General features: G+C 50.6%; 1 protein-coding gene across 1 annotated transcript; it reads right to left on the bottom strand.

Moving 5' to 3' along the window:
* Positions 1–3560: 3560 nt before the first annotated feature.
* On the bottom strand, positions 3561–4794 carry LOC142311282 (uncharacterized). Its single transcript, XM_075349590.1, has 6 exons — positions 4750–4794; positions 4586–4660; positions 4351–4428; positions 4026–4242; positions 3787–3946; positions 3561–3660 (listed from the first exon to the last, which is right to left on the bottom strand). The coding sequence occupies exons 1-6, from the start codon at positions 4792–4794 to the stop codon at positions 3561–3563; spliced, it is 675 nt and encodes a 224-aa protein (XP_075205705.1).
* Between the last annotated feature and the right edge of the window lie 8411 nt (positions 4795–13205).

The following is a 13205-nucleotide window of genomic DNA, read 5'->3' as shown; positions in this document are numbered from 1 at the left end:
TCAATGTATCTATGGACAGGGCTGTATTTTGCCTTCGTGCTGCCCTAGGCACTTTAAGTGGTCGCGCCCCTTAGTGACAACGTAACACTATGAGTTTTCGCACACGACATCTGTTTAAGGCTACTTTCACACTTGCGTTGTGTTAAATCCGCTTGTTCCGTTGCTGCGTTTTTTTAACGGATCCGTTTTTTTTGAGATGTCAATTGAAGCAACGGATCCGTTATTCCACTGGAATCCGTTAGCGGATTCCAGTGAAATAACGGATCCGTTGCTGCCGTTAAGTCCGTTGTGCGTCCGTTAAACGGAATCCGTCGGATCCGTTTTTTTTTTTTTTTTTTTTTTTTTTTTTTTTTTTTTTTTTGGTTTTTTTTTTTTTTCTCTTGGGACAGCCCAATGGGAGTGCATTTTTGAGACATATATATATAGATGTGTTCCGACCAGCCATCTGTAGAGGCTGTCAAAGAGAAGAGAGATGGATGTTATTAATGGGAGAATCGTCCAAGCGTACCTTGATTATTCTTATCAAGCAAATGTTTTGGCATTTTACATTGCTGAAAAGGAGCGGCAACGTAGGAAGCGTCGTCGACGCCGCTTCTGGGTCCACCCCATCAACGATGTCCGTCTTGCCCATGGAGTTTTTACAACCCTTTATTTAGAGCTAAGGAGCCATCCAGACCATTTTTTCCGATACGTTCGAATGTCAGCGGCAATGTTTGACACCTTGGTGGAGCGTGTGGAGCCTCTCATTTGTCGCCACGACACCTTTTGCCGGCTGGCAATAACTCCTGCAGAGCGTCTCATGATCACTCTCAGGTAAGGCCAAAAAATGTATTGTACTACCTGTCATGTGATGTTAAGCCCATAAAACGTATTGTGCTACCCGTCATGTGATGTTAAGGCCAAAAAATGTATTATGCTACCCGTCATGTGATGGGTAGCACAACATTCATTTTTTGTGCTTTACATCATCTGATGTAATGGTTGTTTTTTTGTGACTGTTAACTAATGTTTTTTTTTTCTAATTTTTCAGATTTTTGGCTACTGGGGAGTCTTACTCTTCACTGCATTATCAGTTCCGGGTAGGAATCTCTACTATTAGCGGCATCGTAAGCAGCACTTGCAGTGCATTATGGAATTCATTAAATGCAGAATACATTCCTCAACCTACGCAAGAACTCTGGATGTCCACAGCAGCACATTTTTATGAAATATGTGACTTCCCCAATTGCTGCGGAGCGGTGGACGGCAAGCATGTGCGGATAGTGAAGCCAGCAAACACTGGATCCGAACACTTTAATTATAAAAAATACTTTTCCGTAGTCCTGATGGCTATTGCCAATGCAAGTTATAAATTCCTGGCAGTGGACATAGGAGCCTATGGAAGAAGCAATGACTCACAGATTTTTAAAACCTCTATCATGGGCCGTAATCTTTATGGAGACAGATTCAGCTTCCCACCACCAAGCCCACTTCCCCAAACGTCTGGTCCACCACTGCCTTTTGTCATCCTTGCTGACGAGGCATTCCAACTGCACACACACCTACTCAAACCTTATTCAAGTCGTGGGTTGACATACGAACAAAAAATATTTAATTATCGTTTGAGTCGCGCACGGCGTATGGTTGAGTGCGCGTTTGGCATCCTTACCGCAAAGTGGAGAGTTCTAACCACTGCCATCAATGTAAAAGTTGACACCGTGGATGACATCATTAAAGCATGCATTGTCTTGCATAACTATCTTTTAAGCAATGGAGTTACCCCTGTAGAAGAGGAACTGTCAGATTGTAATCTGCAAGACTTCAGCAACATTACCTTCCGCAGCGGTAGGGAAGTCCTAGCAATCCGCGACCAATTTGCTGCATATTTTGTTACTGACGCAGGTCGACTGGAGTGGCAGGACCGAATGATTTGATTTTTTTTTTGTCCCTGTTTAATGTGTATACTTAACAGAGATTTTATTATTGCAATATTGTATTTTGTAACCCTTTTTTTTTGCTTCAGTTATGTAATGCAAACCACCTGTTGTGTTTATTAATTGTATCAAAATGTCTTATTTTATTAAAAACCAACAGACAATATATAAGTTAAATAAAAACAGATTTTTATTGAATACACATTCCATTTTTTTTTTTATTTCTTAAAGTAGAAAAATTTGTAAAGTTATAAATTTAAGTATTTATGTGGGGTGGAGATATCGCTGGTGTTGCTCGCAGGACTGACCCCTTCAACATGCGGTGTATTTAGAGAGGATGGGGAGGGAGAAGGTTGGACATTTGAAGAAGGTGAGGGTGTTGAAAAAGAAATGGAAGTTGGTGGAAAAAATTGTGTAGCAACAGGAGATGGCTGAGGGCTGGGAGATTGCTGTGGGCTGGGAGATGGGTGATGTATGGAAGGTGTATAGGTGGGCATTGCAAAAGATGGCTGAGGGCTTGGAGATGACTGAGGGCTGGGAGATGGGTGATGTATGGAAGGTGTATAGGTGGGCATTGCAAAAGATGGGTGAGGGCTTGGAGATGACTGAGGGCTGGGAGATGGGTGTTGTGCGGAAGGTGTATCGGTGGGAATTGAAAAAGATGGATGGGTTTGGATTAAGAGTGGTGAAGAATGAGAATGATGGTATGGGGAATGGAGTGTAGTTGTAGAAGACAGTGATGAAGGACATGGACTTGTGACAGGCATGACATGTGGAGACAGGGAATGAAGGGATGTTTGTACAGGGTAATTATGCTGGGAAGTGATTGTGTGCTGGGTGGGTAGTGAAGAGTGGTAATAATGTTGAGGGGGCTGGTAATGGGCAGGGTGCTGGTAATGGGCAGGGGGCTGCGGAGGGGCAGGGGGCTGCGGAGGGGCAGGGGGCTGCATTGGGGCAGGGGGCTGCATTGGGGCAGGGGGCTGCATTGGGGCAGGGGGCTGCGGAGGGGCAGGGGGCTGAGGAGGGGCAGGGGGCTGAGGAGGGGCAGGGGGCTGAGGAGGGGCAGGGTGCTGAGGAGGGGCAGTGGTGTTAGGGGGTAGTGGATTCAGTAGCATAATAGCATTCTGGAAAGCCCTCATTACATGTATTTGCTGTTCAGACGGTAGGTTTTCCAGCTGACCAATTACTGAATGAAAATAATGCTGGCTAGGTGTTTGTCTTACAGCTGAAAGCACCTGATCCATCTTGCTGGTCAACTCCTGTAAACTATGGTTTATCAGGTTGAAGCCAGCAAGAATTTGGTCAGATAATACTTTAATAAAACTATGGATGGATGCATTCAGATGTAAGAATTCGGCGCTGCCCCGATCCTGTCCCCTCTGTCGCTGTCGCCCAGAACCTAACACGGTTCTAGTGTCGGGAGCGTCAGAGGGGTGGGATAAGGGAACACCTACTCGCTGACCAGCCTCATGTAATGAGGTCTGCCAGTATGCTGATGGGCAGGGTGGGTAAGATGGGAAAGATGGGAGGGTAGATTGTGAGGGATCAGAGGAAGAGGTGGACGGGACGGAGGGATCAGAGGTAGAGGTGGACGGGACGGAGGGAGCAGAGGTAGAGGTGGAAGGGAGGGAGAGAGCAGAAGAGGTATCACCAGACATGTTGGAGGGGGTCACCGGTAACGGTCACTTGTGGGATCGCTCCAGGAGGGTGTTGGCCGGATGCAGGCTCCAATGTGTTCGTGAATGTTCTGTGTGAATGAAAACAAAAAGGAAAAAAACAATTAAAATTTGTTCATGAAATTTTCAATAACATGCTGTTTGAGAAAAAATTATAGACAATTAAAAACATTCCAAAAAACAAATCGTTTCCTTACCGTCTTGGCAGCATAGTGCTTCTAAGGAACGCAAGGGCTCTGGCATATCGGTACTGGGAGCCCTTGCGTCCTGCCGATCCACTTGGAGCCTCCATTTCCAAGTTGTAGTCCCTCCTGAAGCGATCACGTAGTGACCGCCACCGTATTATCAGACGACGCACTGAAAATAAAATAGAAGCACAAGGTTAGCCTTTGAATAGGGAATTTGAGAACATTGATTTTTGAAGTAGATTACTTACCTGTTTTTGATTTTGCCCTTTCATTGAGATTCTCCCATCCATCTTCGACTTCGGAGGCAACCTCTTCCCAGAGCCGTCGGGTGATGACAGAATCAGCATGGCGGTGGTCTTGCATGTCCCACAACGGCTGCCGTTCATGGACGAGGTTGATGAGGAGTTCCACGTCTATACCGCGCCCCCCCCCATCAGATTCCTCGTCCTGCTGCCGTTGTGAAACCTGTGGCAAGGAAAAAAAAAAAAAAAAAAAAATTAAAAATCTGTATTTTAGGTATAATGCATTTGAAAAATTTAATGGAACCAAATATGTTCTAGAAAAAATACTTACATGCCGTCGACCACCGCCGCGCCCTCGACGACCCCGGGAGCCCCTGGGAGGAACTCTATGACGGACAGGCAGTGCAACCTGAAAAAATGAAAAAATACATTACTGATATGTGTAGTTCTACTTTTAAATATGTGGCATGATATGGTAATGATAGCAACTTTTAAGTTTTGTTGTGTAAATTGGTCCTGCGTGTCTGGTGTAATGGTCATGATGTCATTGTTGTGGATACACTTACATCCTGCGAGCCTTCTCCACTATTTTCTCCACCCTGTCCTGCTTCTGGCGCCCCCGCTTCGGCTGCAGCTTCCTCCTATATCCAACATAAAAAACTGTTAGTACTAGTTGATTAATTCAACATATTCCTAAATAAAAAAAAAATAATTTACTTGAACATTTCACCTCCATTCGCTGATGTCTCTCTGGGGGGCTGTCCTCAGAAGACATTCTTGCTGCTGCCTGGCTTGCTGCCGCTGCGAGGTACTGGCTTGCTGCCGCTGCGAGGTGCTGGCTTGCTGCCGCTGCGAGGTGCTGGCTTGCTGCCGCTGCGAGGTGCTGGCTTGCTGCCGCTGGTAGTCAGATCTATTGGAGAAAAAAAAATACACATTAAAAAATTAAACAGCTTTGGAACACTCACCTGTTCAGTTGGGATGAACATATACTTACATAAGTAATGAAGTTGGGCGTCTGCCTGGCTTGCTGCCGCTGCGAGGTGCTGGCTTGCTGCCGCTGCGAGGTGCTGGCTTGCTGCCGCTGCGAGGTGCTGGCTTGCTGCCGCTGCGAGGTGCTGGCTTGCTGCCGCTGCGAGGTGCTGGCTTGCTGCCGCTGCGAGGTGCTGGCTTGCTGCCGCTGGTAGTCAGATCTATTGGAGAAAAAAAAATACACATTAAAAAATTAAACAGCTTTGGAACACTCACCTGTTCAGTTGGGATGAACATATACTTACATAAGTAATGAAGTTGGGCGTCTGCCTGGCTTGCTGCCGCTGCGAGGTACTGGCTTGCTGCCGCTGCGAGGTGCTGGCTTGCTGCCGCTGCGAGGTGCTGGCTTGCTGCCGCTGCGAGGTGCTGGCTTGCTGCCGCTGGTAGTCAGATCTATTGGAGAAAAAAAAATACACATTAAAAAATTAAACAGCTTTGGAACACTCACCTGTTCAGTTGGGATGAACATATACTTACATAAGTAATGAAGTTGGGCGTCTGCCTGGCTTGCTGCCGCTGCGAGGTGCTGGCTTGCTGCCGCTGCGAGGTGCTGGCTTGCTGCCGCTGCGAGGTGCTGGCTTGCTGCCGCTGCGAGGTGCTGGCTTGCTGCCTCTGCGAGGTGCTGGCTTGCTGCCGCTGGTAGTCAGATCTATTGGAGAAAAAAAAATACACATTAAAAAATTAAACAGCTTTGGAACACTCACCTGTTCAGTTGGGATGAACATATACTTACATAAGTAATGAAGTTGGGCGTCTGCCTGGCTTGCTGCCGCTGCGAGGTACTGGCTTGCTGCCGCTGCGAGGTGCTGGCTTGCTGCCGCTGCGAGGTGCTGGCTTGCTGCCGCTGCGAGGTGCTGGCTTGCTGCCGCTGGTAGTCAGATCTATTGGAGAAAAAAAAATACACATTAAAAAATTAAACAGCTTTGGAACACTCACCTGTTCAGTTGGGATGAACATATACTTACATAAGTAATGAAGTTGGGCGTCTGCCTGGCTTGCTGCCGCTGCGAGGTGCTGGCTTGCTGCCGCTGCGAGGTGCTGGCTTGCTGCCGCTGGTAGTCAGATCTATTGGAGAAAAAAAAATACACATTAAAAAATTAAACAGCTTTGGAACACTCACCTGTTCAGTTGGGATGAACATATACTTACATAAGTAATGAAGTTGGGCGTCTGCCTGGCTTGCTGCCGCTGCGAGGTGCTGGCTTGCTGCCGCTGCGAGGTGCTGGCTTGCTGCCGCTGCGAGGTGCTGGCTTGCTGCTGGGAGTTAGATCTATTGGAGAAAAAAAAAAAATTACTACCACACCTTACCCCACCTCCCATGACCAAACAGGCCCCACCCTCCCCCACCTCCCATGACCAAACAGCAACCATGAACAAACAGCCCCCAACCTAACCCACCTCCCATTGCCAAATAATAGCCCCCACCTCCCATAACCAAACAATAGCCCCCACCTCCCACAACCAAACAATAGCCCTCACCTCCCATGACCAAACACCACCCACCCTACAAAACACAACAAATTGAACCAACCATTTCTTACCAAATTATAAAAATAAAAATTATTAGCTAAAGGCGCAAAATAAAACAAGAAAACCAAATTGAAGTACATTTTTATTACATATTTTTTTGGTTTCGATTTTTTGGAAATTATAAATCATAAAAAGGAGCATTATAGCTCTTTATTTAAGATTTAAAAATAGAAAAAGGAAAAAAAAAAAAAAAAAAAAAAAAAAAAATATGGGCACAATGGGGCGATGAGACTCACCAAGGAATTTCCTCCAAGATTCTCCAGCTCCAGCTTCTTGGTTCTTTCTTCAGCTTCTATCTTCTTCTTTTCAGGGATTCAAGGCTTGTCAGCAGGTCAGAAGGCATTGTTTGCTGCTTTAAATTACAGCATTTATATACCTTTGGAGATAAGGGGCATGGACAACAAGATTTGTTGCATTCTGGGCATGCGCAGTTAAAAATAGCGGAATCCTGCAGCGGATTCCGTTGTAAAGCAATTTACAACGGAATCCGCTAACATAGGGACCCATTCTAATTTATAGCGGATCCAACGGAATCCGCTGCTCGGCGTCATTTTGACGCAAGCAATTAACGTGACAATCAGCGTTGCTTCCGCTCGGCGGAAGCAACGGAGCTTCGCCCAGCGGAAGCAACGCAGGTACTTTTGGCACCATCCGTCATCCATTGAAGTCTATGGGAAACAGCGGAATCCGTTAACGGATTCCGCTGTTTTCCAAAAGGGCGGATGGCGCCAAAAGAGAAACAACGCAAGTGTGAAAGTACCCTAAGGCAGATCTACTCTGTAAAACACTTGAAAAAGTATCCATGAGAAATGAAGGGCACTAACCCCCCCCCAATGGGGATCACCACGGGCACATCAAAACATAGCATGAGTGTAAAATATTCCCACCGTCCCCACTTATATACTGTGACTGTGACACTGCCCCTAATAAACTACACACTGCCCTCCCTTATAAATTATACCCACCACACCTTCCTCAATTATGAAATATGATCTGCACATTGACCTCACATCATGCTGCCCCCTCCTCACAGTGTCCCATGCATGCTGTTCCCTCCTCACAATGTCCCATGCATGCTGCCTCCTCCTCACAATGTCCCATGCTTGCTGCCCCCTCCTCACAATGTCCCATGCATGCTTCCCCCTCCTCACAATGTCCCATGCATGCTGCTCCCTCCTCACAATGTCCCATGCATGCTGCCCCCTCCTCACAATGTCCCATGCATGCTGCCCCCTCCTCACAATGTCCCATGCATGCTTCCCCCTCCTCAGTGTCCCATGCATGCTTCCTCCTCCTCACAATGTCCCATGCATGGTGCCCCCTCCTCACAATGTCCCATGTATGCTGCCTCCTCCTCACAATGTCCCATGCATGCTGCCCCGTCCTCACAATGTCCCATGCATGCTTCCCACTCCTCACAATGTCCCATGCATGCTTCCCCCTCCTCAGTGTCCCATGCATGCTGCCCCCTCCTCAGTGTCCCATGCATGCTTCCCCCTCCTCACAATGTCCCATGCATGCTGCCCCGTCCTCACAATGTCCCATGCATACTTCCCCCTCCTCAGTGTCCCATGCATGCTGCCCCCTCCTCACAATGTCCCATGCATGCTGCCCCCTCCTCACAATGTCCCATGCATGCTGCCCCCTCCTCACAATGTCCCATGCATGCTGCCCCCTCCTCACAATGTCCCATGCATGCTTCCCCCTCCTCACAATGTCCCATGCATGCTTCCCCCTCCTCAGTGTCCCATGCATGCTGCCCCCTCCTCAGTGTCCCATGCATGCTGCCCCCTCCTCACAATGTCCCATGCATGCTGCCCCTCTCCATGAGCTCCTAATGCTTCCTTCCTCTTTTCCATAATGACACCTCCATGCTGCCCCACTCATCATACTAAGTCCACCACACTAGCGCTTATGCTGAGACCCACACACACACACACACACACACACTACCCCACTCTTGATATTGACTCCCCTACATTGTTCCACTCCATACTGAGCCCACACATGCTGCCCCTTCTCCATAATGAGCTCCCAATGCTTCCCCCCTCTTATTCTGAGTCCTTACACTCCCCCCCATCGATATTGTCATTGCTCTATCCCTCAACCCTTGTCCTCTGTCTCTAGCATTGGCACCTCTCTTCCATTCCCCCAGCAGCAGCCTCTCTCCCCCCGCCTCCAGCAGCAGCCTCTCCCCCAGCATCAGCCTCTCTCCCCCCAGCCTCCCCCAGCATCAGCCTCTCTCCCCCCAGCCTCCCTCAGCATCAGCCTCCCTGCTCCCAGCTTACCCCAGCATCAGCCTCTCTCCTCCCATCCTCCCCCAGCATGAGCCTCCTCCAGCAACAGCCTTCTCCCAGCCTCCCCCAGCATGAGCCTCCTCCAGCATCAGCCTCTCTCCTCCCAGCCTCCCCCAGCATCAGCCTCCCTGCTCCCAGCTTCCCCCCAGCATCAGCCTCCCTCTTCCCAGCCTCCCCCAGCACCAGCCTCCCTCCTCCCAGCCTCCCCCAGCATCAGCCTCCCTCCTCCCAGCCTCCCCCAGCATCAGCCTCCCTCCTCCCAGCCCCCCTCCACCAAGCCTCCCCCAGCATCAGCCTCCCAGAGCATCAGCCTCCCTCCTCCCCCTCCCAGCCTCCCCCAGCATCAGCCTCTCTCCTCCCAGCCTCCCCCAGCATCAGCCTCCCTCAGCATCAGCCTCCCACAGCATCAGCCTCCCTCCTCCCAGCCTCCCTCAGCATCAGTCTCCCTCCTCCCAGCCTCCCCAGCATCAGCCTCCCTCCTCCCAGCATCAGCCGCCCTCCTCCCTCAGCCTCCCTCCTCCCTCAGCCTCCCTCAGCATCAGCCTCTGTCCCCCCAGCCTCCCTCAGCATCAGCCTCCCTCAGCATCAGCCTCCCCCAGAATCAGTCTCTCTCCTCCCAGCCTCCCCCAGCATCTGCCTCTCTCCTCCCCAGCCTCAGCCTCTCTCTCTCTCCCCAGCCTCCCCCCCAGCCTCAGCCTCTCTCTCCCCCCAGCCTCCCCCCCAGCCTCAGCCTCTCTCTCCCCCCAGCCTCAGCCTTTCTCTCCCCCCAGCCTCTCCCCCAGCCTCAGCCTCTCTCTCCCCCCAGCCTCCCCCCCAGCCTCCCTCTTCCCCCAGCCTCCCCCAGCATCAGCCTCTCTCCTCTCAGCCTCTCTCTCCCCCCAGCCTCCCCCCCAGCTTCAGCCTCTCTCTCCCCTCAGCCTCAGCCTCTCTCCCCCCAGCCTCTCTCTCCCCCCAGCCTCCCCCCCAGCCTTAGCCTCTCTCTCCCCCCAGCCTCCCCCCCCAGCCTCAGCCTCTCTCCCCCCAGCCTCAGCCTCTCTCTCCCCCCAGCCTCAGCATCTCTTTCCCCCCAGCCTCCCTCTTCCCCAGCCTCAGCCTCTCTCCCCCCAGCCTCAGCCTCTCTTCCCAGCCTCCCCCCAGCCTAAGCCTCTCTCTCTTCCCAGCCTCCCCCCAGCCTAAGCCTCTCTCTCTTCCCAGCCTCAGCCTCTCTCTCTCTTCCCAGCCTCCCCCCAGCCTCAGCCTCTTTCTCTGCCCAGCCTCTCTCTCTTCCCAGCCTCCCCCAGCCTCAGCCTCTTTCCCCCCAGCCTCCCCTTGCATGATTATAGTGGACAAAAAGAGGCATCGCAACGATCATCAACTAACCTGTAAGGAGCCCATACATTCTAGGCTCTGCCTCTGCCTTACCTGCTCCGGTGCCCGCCGCCCTGCTCTGGCTGGCTCCTCTTCTGGCTGGCTCCAGCTTCAGACGCATCCTCCTCCGCGGCGTGTGTCATCTGCAGCATTGGACGCAGCAGCACGGGGCAGTGAGCTGATTGTCGCGCCCGCGCGCCTCTGACCCCGGAAGTGCAGGCGATGGAACTTCCGGGGTTAATCAGCTCACCATGCCTGGCGCCCGCCATGTATTTAAATAGACAGAAGTGCGCCTCTCCTCCCTCTCAATCCCCCCCCCCGAACACAGCCGAGTGTAACGGAGGGAGGGACGGGGGGCGGGGATGTAAAAAAAAAATAAATTTATATATATATTTTTTTTGCTGCCAGAAAGTGCCGCCCCCCGCAACGTGCCGACCTAGGCATGGGACCACGGGTGCCTAGTGGCAAATACGGCCCTGTCTATGGATGCATCCGCAGTATCTCTCTGACTTTTTAATACAGCAGGCCTGGGAAAATGTTTCATTTTCTAGCACATCCAAGCCTAAAATATTTTTTCCTATGTTGGACAATTCTTTCAAGATTGTACTAAAATGTTGCCATGCATTTTTATGCAGAATTTAGTTTTTAAACCCTCATCTACATGTATTGCAGTTTAGGCCTGGGCCACGCTTTTTATATTGCTGATAGAGTTGAGCGGGATGCCAATAATCCGGGGCCGGCGGATCATTAACAGACTTAAAAATATGTCCAATCCGCTCCGGAATCCGGTGCCCATATAAGTCAATGGGGACCGGAATCCGGAGGTTAAAAACATTTGTGGAAGGGCTAGGGGGCTAGGAGCGAGCGTGGCATACTCATCAAGGCGCTGTCATGGCGGCACACTCCTTCCGGGTCACGCTGTTACCTTCCGGAGCCGACAATTCAATATTCATTGTTTTCCCCGCCCACCGGCGCATGTTGATTGCAGCTAGACACGCCCCCATCCTGAGTGTCAGCGTGTCAGCTAACTGCAACTAATCACAGGCACCAGGACGGCCGGTGGGCGGGGAAAGCAGTGCACTGTCGGTCAGTTCAGTTCACGGTGGTAAACACTCGGCAGCACAGTTATAGCGCGTGGCTGCAGCCCCAGCCGTCGCGCTGTATCTGTGCTGTGTATACAGTGCCCAGAGTCACACGTGCGAAGCTTTGCCGGGTGCTGCCATGGCAGACTCGCGTGAGGCCCTCGCATGTGTGATTCCGGTGAAAGTAAAAAAAAACAAAACAAAAAACGACGTGCGGCCCCCCCTAATCTTCATCCCCAGCCGAGATAACGCCAGCTGAGGGCTGGTATATCCTCAGCCCGCAGCCGCCCGGTACTGCCGCATCTGTTAGATGTGACCATACTGGTGTGCGCTACTGGCTCTTCCCGCTGGCGTGATGCGGTGCCAGTTGGGGTAATAGCAGGATTAGCAGCGGCGCATGGCTGCTGCTAAACCCACGGTTAGTGTGATGGTACAGCCGTCTATCAGATACCTGCATCACATAAACCTGTAAGTGACAGTAAATAAACACAGACACAGAGAACAATCCTTTATTTTGAATCAAGTACAAAACACGCCCTGCTTCACCTCTTTATTAACCCCAAACACCCTGCAGCTCCGACGTTATTTTTCCGAGGTTTCTTGCCAGGAGGTGCACATTTGGTGCTGAAATCGCCTGCACCAGCTTTCAGCACAAAATTTCCACCTGTGGCAGAATTTTTTTTTTATTTTTGGGGGCCAAGGGATGCAAATTTTATGCTGTGATTTTTACACCATATTCCTGCATCCAATCTATACCTCCTGGCAAAAAAAACGCATTTTTTATGCAGCGGTTTTTGCCCGGTTTTTACCGTGGTTATTTTTCCGTGATTTTTGCCGTGGTTTCTTGCCAGGAGGTGCACATTTGGTGCTGAAATCGCCTGCACCAGCTTTCAACAACAATTTTCCACCTGTGGCAGTATTTTTTTAATTTTTTTTTACTTTTGGGGGCCAAGGGATGCAATTTTCGTGCGGGTCTGACATCACCCGGCACAGCCTGCTGCTGTCTGAACATGAGCGTGCATGTACCTAGAAACACATGCACGCTCCTGTCAGAAATGTGCAGCAGTGCCGGTGATGCGCTGTTAGACTCGTTCGGGTCTCACATCACCCGGCACAACCTGCTGCTGTCTGAACACGAGCGTGCATGTACCTAGAAACACATGCACGCTCTTGTCTGAAGTGTGCAGCAGTGGCGGTGATGCGCTGTCAGACTCGTGCGGGTCTGACATCACCCGGCACAGCCTGCTGCTGTCATGTCAGAGCGAGCAGCTATAGAGAAGACTGTCCGCTCTGAGTGCAGCCTATTACTGAGCCGCGATAAGCGATGACTGCGGCAGAGACTGTCACAGGCTGGGGGGCGCGTCAGCCTGCAACCAATCACCGCTGAGAGGACGGCCGGTTGGCGGGGAAAACACGAAAGCTGTGTGATTGCGTGCATAGCACAGGATGTGAAAGCGCAACCCGGAAGCAGTGTGCCGCCATGACAGAGTCTCGGTAAGTATGAAACGCTAATTTATTTATTGTTTTTTTTTCATTTTTTTTAATTGCCGATTCCGTATTGTGCAGCCGGAATCCCGCGCCCGGGTCGGGCCCGGAAATAGTGCTGAAACCGCGTGAATCCGGACATTTACAGTCCGGGCCCACTCAGCACTAATTGCTAACTGATTTTAACTAAATGGCAGCTGTATTCCAACCAAATGCATACAACTCAATGTATTACTTTGGATGGCAGCCATAGCTAAAGTCGAACCAGTAGGATTACAAAAGTCACTGTAGCTCAGGCCTCATTATTGTCAAAAAACAAACATGATTAGCTATACCAATTCAAGGCCAGGCTACATGCAACATTATTTGCCAAGATGCATGTCAAAACCCTATTTGTTATCCCCTTTCAACATTAA

The sequence above is a fragment of the Anomaloglossus baeobatrachus genome, chromosome 1, assembly GCF_048569485.1.
Source record: "Anomaloglossus baeobatrachus isolate aAnoBae1 chromosome 1, aAnoBae1.hap1, whole genome shotgun sequence".
Taxonomy (NCBI): Eukaryota; Metazoa; Chordata; class Amphibia; order Anura; family Aromobatidae; genus Anomaloglossus; species Anomaloglossus baeobatrachus.
The sequence above is the reverse complement of the archived record's forward strand: the minus strand, read 5'-3'. Positions and strand labels throughout refer to the sequence as shown.

What these genes read in the sequence shown, in the direction of transcription:
- LOC142311282 (XM_075349590.1), bottom strand. Translation starts at nt 4,794, where the DNA reads ATGTCTTCTGAGGACAGCCCCCCAGAGAGACATCAGCGAATGGAG. An exon ending in GTGGAGAAGGCTCGCAGGAT is followed by an intron (nt 4,429 to 4,585) that starts GTAAGTGTATCC and finishes TCATTTTTTCAG; the next exon opens with GTTGCACTGCCTGTCCGTCA. An exon ending in AAGGGCAAAATCAAAAACAG is followed by an intron (nt 3,947 to 4,025) that starts GTAAGTAATCTA and finishes TTTTATTTTCAG; the next exon opens with TGCGTCGTCTGATAATACGG.